The sequence below is a fragment of the Lampetra planeri genome, chromosome 14 (genome assembly GCF_965212315.1).
Source record: "Lampetra planeri chromosome 14, kcLamPlan1.2.h2, whole genome shotgun sequence".
Taxonomy (NCBI): Eukaryota; Metazoa; Chordata; class Hyperoartia; order Petromyzontiformes; family Petromyzontidae; genus Lampetra; species Lampetra planeri.
In genome coordinates this window covers 6,525,523-6,542,899 of record NC_136120.1, presented here as the reverse complement: position 1 = coordinate 6,542,899, position 17,377 = coordinate 6,525,523, and the positions used below count along the sequence as shown (strand labels likewise).

General features: G+C 42.2%; 1 protein-coding gene across 1 annotated transcript in view; it reads right to left on the bottom strand.

Annotated features, from left to right (window-relative positions):
• Nucleotides 1-1,958: 1,958 nt before the first annotated feature.
• The window catches only part of LOC144722257 (adhesion G protein-coupled receptor B3-like), a 94,662-nt gene continuing 79,243 nt past the window's right edge, over nt 1,959-17,377 (bottom strand). Inside the window, exons 23-30 of the mRNA XM_078600350.1 lie at nt 14,867-15,038; nt 11,220-11,315; nt 10,443-10,510; nt 9,840-9,844; nt 8,987-9,708; nt 8,455-8,490; nt 7,966-8,070; nt 1,959-5,770 (exon numbers count right to left, since the gene is read on the bottom strand). Coding sequence (XP_078456476.1) covers nt 5,573-5,770; nt 7,966-8,070; nt 8,455-8,490; nt 8,987-9,708; nt 9,840-9,844; nt 10,443-10,510; nt 11,220-11,315; nt 14,867-15,038 — 1,402 coding nt within the window. The 3' untranslated portion in view covers nt 1,959-5,572. The remainder of the gene's footprint in view (nt 5,771-7,965; nt 8,071-8,454; nt 8,491-8,986; nt 9,709-9,839; nt 9,845-10,442; nt 10,511-11,219; nt 11,316-14,866; nt 15,039-17,377) is intronic.

Genomic DNA, 17,377 nt, shown 5'->3' with positions numbered 1-17,377 from the left:
AGAGGAATCTCTTTTCTTGCCACTGCTGGAAAAATACTGGCAAGAATCCTACTAAACAGACTTCTACCACTTGCTGAAAAACCCCTTCCTGAATCGCTGAATGATTTTCCATCTGGCAGGGGAACCTCAGACATTATCTTCTCAGCCCGTCAACTCCAAGATAAGTGCCAGGAGCAGAGACTACCATTGTACATGGCCTTCTTTGATTTGACTAAAGCTTTTGATTCTGTTAATCGTGCTGCACTATGGATAATCCTTCTGAGATATGGCTGCCCAACAAAATTTGTTAAAGTCCTCCGTCTGTTGCATGACGGTATGGAGGCTGTCATCCTCTCTGATGGTGAAACCTCAGAGCCAATCGAAGTAAGGACCGGTGTGAAGCAAGGCTGCGTTATTGCACCAACTCTTTTCTCCATCTTCCTGGCGGAAATGATTCACCTGACAGAGAACAAACTTCCCAGAGGCATAAATAACAAATATAGGACAGATGGGAACATATTGAACATCAACCGTTTCAGAGCCAAGTCAAAAACATAAATCATATCCGTTATTGGGTTCCAATATGCTGATGATGCCCAAGTCAGTGCCTGCTCAGAAGCTCACCTTCATTCAGGTCATCGTCAACATATTTACAGATGCTTGCAGCAGGATGGGTCTAACATTTAATACCAAATAAACAAATATCAATTTTCAACAAATTCCGGGAGGACACCTACCACCCTGCAATCATTACAAACAATGCAATACTAGAAAACGTTCCCAGTTTCCCATAATTAGGCAGCCATCTCTCTCGCAATGTCTTAATTATGAAATCCAACATCGGATTGCCCGAGCTCGTGCTGCCTTTGGCAAACCTAAGAACAGGGTCTTTGAGGACCACAGCATTACCACCAAGACGAAAATGGCTGTGTATAATGCTGTGATCATTCCAACCCTCTTATATGGTGCAGAAACCTGGACCACTTATCGTAAACACGTAAAATCTCTCGAAATGTTTCATCAACGCTGTCTCAGGAAATTACTAAACATTACCTGGGAATGAAGACAAACTAATATCAGTGTCCTGGAGCAATCCAACTCATCCAGCACAGAGGCCATCATCATGAGGTATTAACTCAGATGGGCAGGTCACCTTGTGAGGATGAATGACTCGAAGCTTCCTAAGCAAATCTTCTATTCCCAGCTCAGCGATGGATCACGTGCCGCCAGAGGTCAAAGGAAGCGTTTCTATGACAACCTTAAAATGCACCTCAAGCGATGCCACACAGATCAAAACAACTGTGGAATCAATGCTCTTGATAGACCATCATGGAGGGCCAAAATAAACAATGGAACTCTGCATTTTGAGGCCGAGCGAAGAGTTGATAGCCAGGAAAAGAGCGCGCCGCAAAGCACATACACCAGAGACAGAGGCAACAACGAGTGGGAGCTCCAGGATAGACCATCCGTGCCCCCACTGTGCCAAGATCAGCAAGTTACGGATTGGCCTATTAAATCATCTCCGGACCCATAGACAGCCAGGTCCACCTCACAACACAGACAAGTGACACCTGGAGGGAAATCATACTCGACTATGAGGGATCCCAGTAGACAGAAGAAGCATCGAATGACTGCATTTGGTTGTAGGAAATTATTCATTGACTCACCGGTGAGTTGAAACGATAATAATTGGTGAATCGAACTTTTGTACATGTGGACGATTTAATTTATTTGGCTATCTCAGGTGGTGGAGACCATTGTGGCCTAACCGAAGTAAATAAATGTAACGTGTATTTGGGTTCTTATTGAGACCTTTTGAATAGGGTATGTGATCTACGTTTCCCAACAAAGTTATATTCAAAGCAGTGAGAAGGTTCAATGCAGCAATGACATCTACACGGTAAAGACCGTTTCATATACTTTTGTAATGTCTTTTGCAGAAGTAGTAAAAGCACAATTTGATTTTAAAAGCAAAAGAGTCAATTTTTTCCCCTTTTTATTTCGAAGCGATACAAAAGAAAATTAAACACATATATCCTCTATCGAGACCAGTCAGCTACTGGCGTCCCAAACTACAAGGGACATTGCGTGTGTAACACGCGCAATGTAGGGCCCTGTCACACACACCCAGCAGACGGCCGCCATCCACACTGACGGGCGTCTGCCACGGTCAACACTCTGAACCTCACCGGCAAAAATATGCTTGAAACGTATCCGGTCAAATCTCACACAAAGGCATTCCCAAATTTTGAGAGCCCTGAAACCGTCTGTAGTGTCTACTGCCCCGACTGACCAAAGTAGTCATAGACGCCTGAATAATTCAAGAATATGAATCATTATTCCCCCCCCCCCCCCACTTCGACATCTTTTCCTAAACACACGATTCTGCCAATTCCCACATCGATACAGCTACAATGTTTGAATTGTCGCGATCCGAATCAAGAACCAATTAATTGAAGGGTTTTTTTTGTCGTTCCGTTGGCACTGTCCTTTTTGACTCAATTGTATAATTTTTGTTCGCGCAACCGGTGACATCAGCAACTCGTTTACAAAAATAGCAAATAATTGCTTTTACACGTGCAATTTGATGCATATATCATGAGCGTATTAGTCGATTGTGATTGAACCAATGCATCATTAAACGCCTACTTAATACCTCTACATTCAGCTGTCTCAAACTCGTCACTGGGTAGCTTTTGCTGAACAAAAGTAACTGTTTTAGTTAAATCAATTATTAAACATTAATTTGCCTTTTTAAACTAATTATTCTGTACTCTATATAAGTAACGCGAGTGAGTGATATCTGAACTGGTCCTGGATCCCCTTCACCAGCCCACACCGATCAATGTGGTCAAGTATGGCCAATACATCACCATGATCAACACGGTGTCTGTAAGCCTTCATCCAGCAGTGGATTAACAAAAGGGCTCTATATTATTAACGTAATGTATTACTGTACACACATTAACAATTTTTATGTTTTCCAAAAAAGATGTTACTTGCAATAGTGCTTCTTATTGTAAATTGTGGAGAGTATATATGGGGGAAATGAGTAAGAATTGTATCTTTCCAGATAGTCCCAATGGGAATATGATAAACTTCACCATCTTTGCATGGTTCACAAAAACCTATGACGCTCTACTTCTTGCAATTGCTGATATGAGTGCGTGCCGATTGTTTATTGTTGCTGAAGTAGCGAAATATTTGTTTGCATGTACCCTTATATCGATAATGATGGATGTTACAATTCAACGTGATTTTTTTTCTTCTCTCCAATTGATCATTTTGTGGACATTACAGGGCCAAGCAAATAAAAAAGCTGCGCAGTGCTAACGGTGCCGCACGAGCCCAGCCCACATCAGCAGTGTGGCGCATTTTGGCAACTCTGCGTGTGGTTATGTTCCACGTAAACATCGCTTCACCTCATCAAGCCGTTTCACGTTTACAGAAATCGACATTCGTTGAAATGAGAATGCAGTCTTATGTACTGCTGGCTTTTTCACAATTTGGTTTAAGTGACCACGTTTCTTGATTACAAAATGTAATAGATGTCAGCCTTGCAAGCAATTGTGCCGAAAACATTGCCCTTAATAAAGACCTGTATATGCCAATCTTTGCACCGTGCCTGTGTCGGTGCTGTCAGTCGGGAGCTCAGGCATTCATTGGAAGGGGAGGCATTGATTGTTGATGCCCACAGACTGCAATGAAGGTCGCAGTCAGTCACGATCAGTGGCATGGCAAGTGCACAGCACAGCACGCGCACAGGCACAGGTTCAGACACGCATCCACGCACGGACACGTATGTGAGACATGTGCGCACACATTCATAGACACATGTACCACTATAGCATTTAGAAACTGTTGGGATAAGTGCTGTTAGCGAACTTATTAAGGCCGAAATGGTGCACGAGGGGATGGTGTGGCCAGCCCAATGCCTTGCCACCTGTATCTCCTCTATGTTAATGTTCAGATGCTTTACCAGCGACTCCTTTATCTTGGGGGTGTTCAGGACCAGTTTTGATATCACTCGCCCCTGATGCTGGCTGTGTCTGGGAATTTAAAACAGGTTTCTGGGTTCGTAGTGCAGTAGTACACTAACCACTGTTCCATTGCTCACCTGTCTGCACATACATACACAAACACACGCTCACATACGTGCATGTACAATGATAATCGTTTTTTTTAACATTCATTACAGTTGTAGGAATCGATATGATTTTGTTATTCAGGCTTAGTCGTCAATATGTGTGCGTTCCAGCATAGCTGCTGCCTTCCATTAAAGTTTGCAATAACAAAAACGCTTTACTTGTGACAAATAAAACTATGTTTTTTTAAAATAACTTTTATACATTATTAATCGATTCACCATGTGAATTCATCTTCAGTTACAAATTTATGGCGATCTGTCAATTTAAAAAATGACGAATATAACAAAACATATTATACTCTTCATAGCAACTGTGGTCACACATACACTTTCAAAGAGTGCAAATGTAGATAAACACATTGAAGAATAAGCCATGGACAAGTAATTGACAGCATGAAAATTCGGCATCAATGACTGGATTTATGTGACCGATTATTTGAGACAGTAGACCGATCGTGTTTTAATCAATGTTGCAGATCATAATAAATATTGAGACACAAATAAATCACATGTATAAATTACGTGTTGCAAGCGGGAAAATGTTTGCATTCATGTACACCGTCATATTTTTTTCATTTTTTTGACCGAAGATTTTCGCTTGAGGAATAAAAGTTCCAAGTTCAACAAAGAGTTACTGCATCTCTTTAAATGAATACGCTAGTTTGATTTACAATCTTATAGTGAACAAAGTGTGGGTGGAACGAGCACGAACAACCATTTTTTATAAAATTTTATTAACCTAAGTTATGTAATCTTTCAAATATGTGTTACAGAAATATACATGAATATTTTGGAATAATCTACATAAACATCCTTTTTTTTTCATTTCATAAAGTCTCTAGACTGTGTGTATCAACATTTTTGTTTTATATCAAAATGAAACTTTTAATGGACTGAGAACTTTTTTTTATAGAAATACTGCATTCCACAAAATAGTCAACCCAGTAAATCTTCTACAAAGAAACACAATCCAACAGTAAAGGTGATTATCCATTGCATCTATGCAAATGTGAAAAGTGGGAACGTTTTTCGTAACGTAAATCACATCAAAGTGTTCATGAGAAAGAAAAAAAACATCTGCAGTTTATCGAGATGGAAATGTATAGGTCCAGCTTTTTATATGATATAAATAGGTTTATACATATAACAGGCTATGACATTAAAAAAATGTCGTCTTAAAGGTCTGTTTTGAAACATGCTTGGATATCAAGCAAATATAAGTCCGTCAACAAGTTTGACAAAAGTTAGGTGGATGGAGATAAGGTTTAATTTTTTTTTTCCATTCAGCCGATTGTCCTAAAGCTCGACTTCAAGCAGCAAGGTGATGGTTGGTGGGCTTCCCCCGTCCCGACCGAGCCTAGCAGCGCCCACCCACCCACTCCCCCCACTCCCCCACCCCCCTCGTCGCAAGGCCCGGTGTCCACGGCGTTGCAGAAGAACGCGCGGTCACACTTCGGTTTGTATGTCGCTTTCGTGACCCCCCAGTGGAATGGTAGCCCCTGGTTTCTCCCACTCAATGTTTTTGAGTTCTACCCGTTGATGGGCCTCTCCGTAGGCCTCCTTTTTGCCCCAGGTTTGCTGGGTGGGGCTAGCCCTCCGGATGCAATCCCATGACGTCTTGCTCGGGGTCTGCTTCTCTTGGCACTAAAGAAGCAACAACGAGAATTGCACAAAACAACAACGGTGGTGGTGAAAATACTGCGCTGCCAGTGGTACGCAAGCTCAAAGAGCAGCAACTGAACACATTTGGCAATAACTGCCCTTAAAAGGGAAATTTGAAATGTAATAGGCAACGATTTGGGCCAAGACCTTTCTTAATATAAGATGTATGTATGTATGTTGAACTTATTTCGCGCCGTACGTAGCCAACCACGCTAATCAGAAGTGTGGGGGAAGGATAATAAACTAAATACAAAAAATTTGTATCTCTTTGCTGTCATGCTCAAAAGTAACATTTGGAGATGCCCATCTGCATTGGCCCTGAGCCATTGGTGGAAATTCTCTGGCAGGGACTAGTCTCACCACTCTACAGTGGTACTCGTATTTAACTCTGTAGAGACTGCTATGCAAAGACATCCAGGAGTGGAAGTTTACGACATGCTATTTGTGTCAGGCACTCAATGCTGGATTGACGGATGAAGTTATTTTCATAATGATTTTTGACCTAATATTCACGAGATAGTTATCCATAGTTAGATTGCTCATGAGATGTTCTCTGTGATCATCAATCAATATAAACCCATAACGGAGCAATGTGATTTTTCATCCCTATACTCCATATTTTTTACTGTAAAACTTACACCGTAACATAGCAACTGTGTGCTTGAAGATGTTTTTTTTCCAAATAACAAGACACTATCGGATCACGTAATGTGCAAGTATGTGTGCTTAACCATTTGAAGCGAACCAAGTGCAGCAGAAACATAATTCCTGGGCATCACACTAAGAGAAGAGCATGCACACATCGGGATGATTGCAACTGATGGATAAAATTAACGGCTGACAGAAACGATCCAAAGTAGGACGCAGAGAAACAAAACTGAGTCACCAATGTGAGTGCTATGGATTTAAAGCTGTGCAGCACCAGAGGCAAAAAAGAGCGCGAGCTTTTGATAAAGTCGTGAATGGGGAAGTACTGCTGGCAGAAGCTTCATCGTTTGTAAAATGTAGCATCATCCTCAGACAGCCGCGATAGCCTTGATGAGCGTGGCAGTCTTCAACGATGTACGTCATCTAAGAATAGGGTTTTCCCCTTTTTCTGGCAACAAAACTGAAATTTTTACAAGGAATCATGTCTGCATTAACCACAATACTTGTGGTCAGAATGCAAACAAAAACGCACTCTGATAATATACGCATTGTCCTTGAAACTGATTGGTCCACACCAGAGACATCTTTCTTTTGAGCCTCGTTTCAAACGGTGCTAGACCAGAGAACGCCAAAAGGGGAAAAACCTATTCTTATATTTTGGTACTGGTAAAGGAGGTCCCATGATGATGTACGTCATCGTCTGCCTTGTACCACAGCTAATACTTCTGTCCAGTAACTATCTGTAACTAATACATCATCAGTGCTACGGTGGACTGCATTGTTTATTGGCTGGGTTTTTTTTTATTATAGAGTGAACGTATGACAATGTAAACAAATAAAATCAAGCCAGAGTATAAATGGTAAGCCTGCACTTAAATTGGCTCTCCTAGGAATTCAACTCGAAGCCATTGAATGATTAAATTGAATAAGACACTAGACAGGGCTGTCATATGTGTGTAAAAGGTTAACATAATGAGTTACACAATTTACAATTGTAATTTAAAACATTTCCATGAGATTTTAAATTACACTACAGTTTTTCTCATCTTGCCAATATACTTGTTGGGACATAGCATGGCTTGTACGGAGATCACACATCTACCTCTCGAGCAGGTTCTACTCAGCCAAGCATAACTCTAGGAATGGCAAAATGGTCACCACCCTGGTGAGGCTGCACCAATTGGTAAGGAAGTCAATAGTGGTTGCGCAGACAGATAGGTCTCTGTCATAGCACTGTGGAATTTTCCATTGACACAACAGTGGTCATCATGCGGAGTTATATATTTTTTTGTCACGTGACAGACGGTGGGATTTTCAACCCTGGCATCCGTCTGCCAGTGAGGATGAACATGGGAACAATTTTATGTTTTATGTGTGCATTATAAGCATGCACTACTTGTCCATTTCACATGAATCCTCGTAGTTATTTCATTGTGATAACTGTAACGATGCAAGGCGGCACAGCCAACTAATTTTATAGGTGAATAAAATTTCACGTGCGGCAGTTGGAATTTAAGTGGGTCGCTTACTGCAATATCTACAGTAGGGGACTCCCGTCCTTTCTCGTAAGTCTGGAACTTCTGATTGAGCTCCTGGAACATTTCTTGGTGTCTCTTGCGAGTGCGCATAATCTTCTGGCAAAAAAGAGGGGGGAAAACCCAGATGGAAATGTAAACCTCGCCAACGTAAGACAGTTAAATAAAAGGAACATCTTTAAAATTGTCTGAATGCGTGTGGGGTGGGTTGGAATGACAGCATTCATAACAACATTCTGCCAGTCACACCAGCCGAAGTTTTGCTTAAAACGACATGAATAATACTATACAGCAATATCTGGACCGCTCACACTGAACATGACTGTTCGTTTGTGAACGTTAAAATGCTTCTTAAAATGGACAATATGATTGTGCTGTTCTGACATTCATGGTAAATAATTTTAAATAGTACATGAGTTTCTCACGCTATATATGTGTACAAATGCATAAATAGTATATAAATGAATTGAAGGCTTGTATTACCTCCACATCTAATTCTGAATATCTGGACTTTCGTCTCTGAAACAACAAAAATGTAACAAGGTTAAATGAACGCCATGTCTAAAATGTCAGCACAGTTCATCACAATTTTTCAGCACAAATATAATATTTACTTAATTGTTAAATGCATGCCTGTGGCCACTTCACTATACGAGGGGTTGGCATATCACGCAATCGCATGACACCCATCAGGAAAGGTTATCAGATGATCAGTGCACTGCAGTATATCAAGTAGGTTGCTGATCCAACTCTAGGGAATTTAAGTAGTATCCCCTCGTGTGTGTTAGTTTTCTCTGGGCTGTCATTCTTGACACATGCAAAATCTATTCAAAAGCAACTTGGATAAACCTCCTTAGCAGAACCCTCTTGATAAATATCGCATGATTGTCAAGGTAACAAAAATGCAACTTCTCTTTCGTCCTTACAAAAAAAAGAACCGAACTTCCAAGTTATTTGCTCGATCACATTTTGAATGCACGTAATACTTTAAAATCACTTAGCAATTTGCTGTTACCTCTAAGGAGCTGATAGACACGGTTGAGCTGGTCTCGCTGCGTGGGGTGCCTCCCATCATTGCCTCCTTGCTCACTTTGGTCAAACTGTAATGCTTGGCCATTGGCCTTGACTCCAAGGGCACATTCTGATACTGGTGTTGCTGCTGCTGGTGCTGCATCTGCAGTGGCTGCTCCAGCCCAGCCATTCCGTACTGCTCCATGTCTGGGCCTCCCACACCCAGCGCCATGCCCTGGTCCATGCCCATGACGAGCCCCATGCGGCTCAAAGTGCCCTGGCCCATGAGGCCGACGCCCATGCCCATCACCTCCTGATCTTTGAAGGTGACCGAGCTCCGGGGCAGGACCACATAGTCACTCTCGAGGGCGCGCTTCTCGGCGCTCGACAGCTCGACAGCCGCCACCGGCTGCTGCTGCTGTGGCTGCAGTGGCGTCATCAGATCTCCGCCCTCGTAGAGGCCGCTGAGCGGCCGCCCGCTGCCGTCCCCCTCGATGCTCCAGGGCGGCTGCTCGGTGCCCAGGATGGGCGCCATGCCTATGGGGGACAGGTAGCCAGAGGGTCCCTGCAGCTGGATGTCTGGGATGGCGCAGCCCATGGGAATGGCAGGCCCACCGGGGATGGCCTGGAAGTCCTTCTTGTCGAGGATTTCCTCCTCCCGCACCGTCGCCCTCGTGAGGGGCCCTTTGGCGGACCTCCGGCAGGTGTTGATGTCTTTGTGGAGAACTGCATGCAATTAGGCTACATCAGTCTGCACGCGTCTGTACGCTATGAACGCTTAAGATCAGCATGCGTGTTTTAGAGATCTGCGATTAAATGTCACGGTGAAGTCTCTCGCGAGATTTCCGTTTAACGACTGCATCTTAGCGGCGAGCGTAATAAAGGAATAAGTGCATAGGTGAGGTGCCCTTTTCAGCATTTCAATAATATAACATGTACTTTTACTATTTTGAATCATCGTTTTGTCAATGGAATTAGTTTAAAAGATGCAAAAGCTTGAGAAGTTTATTTCACAGGTCACATCCTGTTGAGAAGTTCAAACTGGTCTAGGATTTATATGTTTAAACGAATGCTAATATAATACAAAGGATCTGAAAGCAACGTATTGGTTGATGGAACAATAATGTGCAGCCTTTTGTCAATCCTTTCATGAATGAATGAGTTCCAACATCATGTTAATCATGAGAGATTGTGCAGATTGGGGGAGGTCCAGAACCAGTTCAGATATTACCTGCCACTGATGTTATTAGTGACCAGGATTTATGCAATGCTCTAACCACTACGGGTCACTCTCTGCCACCCTCCCTATTTATGGCTTAAATGTTATTTTATTTCAGGCATGATGCAGATGCTTTGCATTTATTCGTTATGTGTTATTTAAGCACCCACATGCCACTTTTGCTACGTATTTTTTTATTTATTTTGTCAGTGTGGATATTCTATCTCTGCACATTTGTTACAGTGTGTGTGTGTTCTTTTCACACGTACCTGATCTGCAGGCCATATCAACATCCTTTTCAAAATCAGACTGAAAAGAAAAATTGGCAGAGCAAATGTGTGAATGCGATTAGCTGCGACAATAACAACTTTACTGTGTTGCTAAACATTAAGAAGTGTAATGCGTGAAAGTGTTTCGTATGCATCAATTAACATGCTTACTTTAAATGAACACTGAATCTAGTGTAGCCTTTTTACAATGTAACCATCGCATTACGTGTAGGGCTTTCTATATCGGGTGCCCTCATATATGCAATTGTTTAACATAATTACAGTCAAAGTGTCTCCCTGCTCAAAACAAGCATTGGGGCGGTGCTTATCTCCGTTGGTGGCCCGAGCCAGGGGTGGTAATTCCATATTCCCATGGTGGGGGCCAGTCTCTCCATAGGACAACCACTGTCATCTTATTGCATGGCCTAATTTAAAGTTGATGGGCTGAGTTGACACCTGACCAGGGCATTGAAAATGCACCTCTCTCCAATTGAGTCGAGTGCTCTGGCAACTGCGCCACCCAGCTGCTGCAAATATTTACGGTGTGTGGCTTTTAATGTTTGTTTCGAAAAGTATTGGTGATGTTGCATTTTATATTGTGATCGTCCTCAAGGACAGTTTCTATCTTATACAAGATTCAAGAATGAGTGTTACTCGTACTTCTTTATAGTGATGAATAGCAAAACCAAAAACAAAACTCCGTGCATTCAAAATAGCTTGAAAATGTGTTACGTCTAAATAACAGTTACCATGATCTGGACATGGCCATTGGGAAAGGACCCACTTGAATCTCCATTCACATGGTCCTGTGTGTCACCCAATCTGCATTTAAGGGCATCTTGCACCTGCAGACATTAATCGTGTGAGACTAGCATTTACCAGAATATTATTGTGCACAGTACTGTACTCGTAATTTGCATTCACGTTACAATGCAGTACAAGTCAAGTCAAAGTATCTGCCTGCTCGAACGAGCGGTGGTGCTCATTTCCATTCGTGGGCCAGAGCCAGTGGCAGAAAGTACACATTGTCCTATGACGGAGGCCAGTCTATCCACAGAATAACCACTCTCAAACTCCCATGTGGATGTGGTGCTCACGTTATTGACCCTGGAGGAATGCAAGGCTGGATCGACCTCAAAGTGAGATTTTAAATTACGACATTTCTATTGTATCTCAAATGCTCCGCTACATCGCCCCTCAGATAGATTTCTAAAGTTAATTAAAACATAAATTAGTTAGTGCTAATTGACAATGAGAAAATTTAATGTAACAAAAAGGTTAGCTCAACATAGTTACAATTCACAGATGTTGACTCCTTTCCCCTCTTTTGTCCAACAAGAAGCAGGGAGAGATTTACACGGCAGTGATTAAGAGTAAGCCCTGCCATATTATCTATTAAAATTCTATCGCTAAGCAGGCTTACGTGTGTAGCCTTGACAGGTGCTTAAAGAGTCACACCATCTCGCTTTGGCAATCTGCATAGTAAGAGCGTGTTAGGTCACTCATGCGTTTGCCTTGCCACCTGGTTTGTTTTACCCAGGGACCTGAATTTGGAAAAAGCCTGTTCTGTGCACTTGCTCGAAACTGATTCCATGGGCAAATATTTGACAGAAATTAAAAATCTGCAGAAAAAAAGTACTGACTCCCATTTACAATATCTATTTAATATTTTTTTGGATGTGGGGTTTCGTACAGCATTTTCCGATGAGAATGTTGTTTTTAAACGAATGCTACAGTTGATTTTTTATCATTATATAGCATGTGTTTTTTACATTTTTGTGCCGTAGATATAATTGTGAACGGTTACACGTGATACGGTTTATAATTATTTAATCCCATTGGTATAGGAGATGACATGGAACAGAAATTAATTAAGAGGTGAAGATATATATATAAAAAACGGAATGCAAAATCTATTAAATAATCACGTATATTTAAAATGTAGATTTTTGGCTAGATCATGTTGGGATGTCCACCACCAAACAAAGCCAAACTAATCAAGTTGTCATTTTGGTTACATGTGGCAATGGATTCTGTTTTTCAGCAACCAGCATGTTCAACAGCAAGCCACATTGCTTGCGAATTGTGCTTGCTTTCCAACACGTCCGTTTGCTGAGAAACTAAATCCATTGGCACGTTTTTCTTACTTTGTCAGGTAGACAAGTGCTACAGCTGGAAGTGACATTTAAACGATCTCATATTATAATTATTGTGAAACCCTATGAATCATATTGGCCGTGAAAACCTATGTATGAAACATATAACCCTATTCATTTTAAATACCTTTTTTAAATGCCAGATAAATAACTACTTTGAAAGTTGGAATGGTCACGAGCGCAGGAGCTGGCCCTCATTATTTATGCCTTACATTATATTCTGCAAGTGACTTTACGAGCGTTGGTTAGAAGGCTGAACTTTATTGAAACTAGAAATAATGTTTCTGGCCTTTGAATGGAGAAAGCTGTGGAGGATGCTTGGAATATCGTCGCAGAATATCAGGTGAGCAACTTGGAAGTTCGGAATAGAGTGTGGGGAAAAAAAGCATAGCAGACAAAATCAGGAGAGGAAGTTGCGATCGATGGAGCATGTGTCCAGCATGGGGGAGGGCAGCTTGCCAAGACAGGGACTGAGTGGGTGCTTAGAGGGCAGCAATCAAGGGGAAGGCCTTAGTTGTGTCAGAGTTGTGGAATCTGACAATGAATGAGGTGCCGGAAAGCTGCGGCACAATGCACAACATTGGCCCCAACTATCTTTTAATGTTGAGGTGAGATCCTGAGATTGAATTCGTGTTCCGTTACTGCAGTAAAATGTACTTAATTTGCAGGATTATTTGCAAATGTGCACCTGCATACAATTACTAAAACGTACACGGCTTTGTGCTGTGCCGTACTCAATCATGCTATTCATGAACAGCAAAGTGGGCTTCAATTGATGACAATGGTGATGCTGCTTTAAAGGCATGCATTCATCACTGCAAATCTACCAGAGGGATAAATGAGTTCAACACGGCTAGATTACTCTTTGGTTCTTTCGGTAAAGTCACGTAGAAAGAGAAAATAATAAATTAAATAATAGCATAGCGTATGCTATTATTACATTTTGTATTCAATATATTTGATTATTTAATTTATTATTTTCTCTTTCTACGTGACTCGACCGAAATAATCAAAGAGTAATTCCTGCAGTCACGAAAGCGCCAAATCAAGTTTGACGGCTAGATTACTTTAACTTTTAATGTTTTATCGTTCAGTCTTTCTCATTGCCCCCCTATTGATAGACTAATACCCACTTGCATGCCAGTATTTCCATCACCGTGTGACATGCAGGGACAGCTGTCATTCGGGGGTGCCCTGGGCTTAAAGAAAATAAAACTGAAGCTGGGCACTAATAAATGTGGTGAGGTCTGCTGATGTGAGGCGCGCTATGAGATGATTGGGAATTCAAGTGCACACAATGCAGTTCCTTCATATTGGCAACCTTTGATGGTGTGCTGTGAATTTATTTAAAATAAAATTAGCAGGCATGCAATGCCCAGCAGCTCCAATGTTTGTGCCGTGTGTCTGTATTGCGGTTAAATCCCCTCCTGCTGTAAACTGCATTTGCAAAACGAGATGAAACGGGCATTTTCAACCAAACTCCTTTCAGCATAATGCAGCGCGCTTCTCCAAAGAGCTCCAAACTAGGCTGCCAAAAAAATACAAAGGAAAATTGTTATTATGTCACCGTATGAATTATTTATAGGAATATATATTATTGCATTCATTGATGGTACAAATTAGCATGTGCTACAAATGGTACAATCGGGAACCATATATCATACACATATAGAGATAAAAAAAATATATAACATAGTTTATGTAATCTGGCCAGGTGGAGCTGCAGTTAGAGTGTTCAACTTGCAATGGGAATTCACTTGGCTCATCATCCCTCTGGGGTCGATAAAGTGAGGTACTCATTTGTGGTAGTTCTTATGGAGATTCAGGCTCTGACCATTTAATTGAAGAATGTCCAATACCACCACCACAACCACCTCCATTGCCCGATTGCTTGTTTGAACAGGGAAACACTTTGACTTGACTGAATACAGCTTAAATAATGTACAGCAGCAAATTTGTATAATTCATGAGATTGATGAGCAAGACAATTATGATGATAGTGATTCTGCTGATATTGCAACTGATCATGGTGCTGATGCTGGTCACGGTGATGATGATATGACGTTAATGTTATGATGCTGATGATGACAGTGACAAGACACTGATTTTGTTGACCATGATGATGATGCAGATGATGCAGATGGTGTAGATGATGCAGATGGTGTAGATGATGCTGATGATGATCCTAGGGCCGAAGCTGATGGTGACACTGCTGCACGACCCGGAGTGCGGTTGCACACCTCCTTCCGAAGCACGCAGTGCACAATGACGATGACGAAGCCCTGCAGCGAGTCGAAGACGGCGAAGAGGATCTGAAAGAGCGGCGAGCGGCGGTCGGTGATGGCCAGCACGGCCGACATCCAGGTGAGAGCGAGCAGTGGCAGCACCACGCACGAGCTCCACAGGGAGGCCCTGCGCACACGCACGTATGCAAACACACGCGCGCGCACACATACACGCGTGCATGCACGCACACATGCACACGCAAACACACACGCAAGCATGCACGTAAGCATGCGCGTGCAAGCGCACACACGTGTGTACATATGCACACACGCGTCCACCAATACAGGTGTGAGTGAGGCTACGTTTGTATGGTTCGGTAAATCACTTAAAGACTTCGAGCAGCGTTATTCAATCAGTGTTGGGGCGAGGCTCAAGCAAACTAAGCATATTCTTAGGGCCCCAAGTGGCTCAAGGGGCCGCTTGCTCATTGGAAAACCATAGAGGTGCATCAAATGCATTTAAAACGGGCCGATAAGGTCCACTCTCATCACATCGCTCTTATTTCACACCAATTCTATTTTAGCTTGCATTTTCGTCTCGCTCTCGTCTACATCTCTTCGGTCATCTCACTGGGAGTTTATGAACAGAAATGTTTTGCTTCGTCGCCCCCAATAGCTTTGCAACTCTCAATGTGTTCAATACAGCAGTCCTGTTGCCGCAGTCACCCCCCCCATCTCCCCTTTGCTCCACCCACTAACTGGAAGACGTAAGCCGAAACACAAAAAAACCCATCGGGTTCTATCTCACTTTAACATTAAAGTAATTTTGATCGATCCGTAAGTCACGTGGCGGTTGCCGTTTCTTTAAATAGAAAACTCGTTTCACCTCTGGAATCCCGGTTCGTGGCTACACAGAGCGGAGTACCGCCCGTTGAGTATTTTTTGGTGGGGGTTTAAATCCCCCGTCTTTAATCTGAGCTGCGTCGACGTATATTGAGACTTGCACTGCGCACCACGAGTTAGCTGGGGGCAGTAGGGGTCCCCCACCTCGTGAATGGAGGTGAAAGCACTCGAGTGTGGGGGGCCGTGGAGGTGAGAGTTGAGGCTGCACGGATACCTCATTGTGCAATTGTATGGTGCACATCTGTGTGAGCTTGGTTGTTTCTGTATCCGCGTGTACGTTTCCCCATGTGCACATTAAACTCATAGTAATGTAATGCACATCAGGCAAGCTCGTCCCAGTGATGGCACGAGAATGGGCTACGGTGTTGTGCCTGAACGTAGCATTTTCATATTACAGTAATGATATGTCATACAGATCAGTTCGCACAACCGAGGAAATGTTATGAACGTACAAAATAACAGCTAATTGTTTAATTGGCTCCATGTCTTTAACTGCCTACTCACCTATCCACCCATCGTGCTCCCCCCGCCCCAAGTTACTTCTGTGTTTGGCCCAATCTGTGGAGCCAATTTTTTCTCAGATTGCGTGGGCTTGTACTGCAAGAGCGTGCTATTGATCAGTGATCTTGGCACGATTTCACTGTGGCTTTTATGTTGTTGTTGTTGAGAGAGCAACCACGAATGCAATTGATGATAATCAAGTTTAATGAATGTTCCATTCACTGCAATGTATAACTAAGAAAGCAAAGTCAAAAATTGCATCACTTCTCCAACAACAACAATTGGGGCAGCTCTCGTCTGCTTCGGTGGCCCTGAGTGGTAGAAATTCTACGTGCCTGTAGAATAGGCCAGTCTATCCATATACTACCATCATTGACTTGCAACAAATTGCAAAGTCAACGGTGAAGGGATGATAGTTATTAATGTGTAATGCAGTTAATAATAGTGGATTAAGTCACATATGTCTTTTGATGATATAGGGTATTCAATTAGCCGTTTTGTCATTTGTTTTATTATTTAAGAAATGCAGTTTCACATTTGACTGCATAGCACTTTTAGGCGAACGAACGCAACACACTTTGTTTCCGTTCACGCTGCCTTCATATGGAACTACTCTACAGATAAGTGCAATGCGCTTTCGTGGTCACGCTACATTCGGATGATGTGCTTTCCCACTATGTAATAAGAGCAGATATCATCAAGTCTAATTTAAAAACAGTTGTGTCAAATAAATATGCATGCTACAGAACAGTACATGATTTTTTTTTTATATTTTAATGTCCGAGTAATCGATATGCGACGTTGTGGTCTACTTTGGTACAATCAAACACACGCCTTTTGCATTTGAAATCTCCCATTATAATTTTTTGATGTATTTTGACCTTGAATTCCCATTTCTACATATAATCGAGAGAGAGAGAGCTCCTTATCAATGTGCGTTGCTGTTTAATTTCTGGTCAAGAAATTATTTGGCGATGCTGCTGCTGCGTTGGCAGCGGTGCACAAGCACAATTAACGCTCCCTTAAATAACACTGCCTTACAACAAAAAAAGACATATATAAACATTCGGACACTAATCTATGAAGAAGAGACATTGCCCAAAATTGTGGCCCATTATTTTT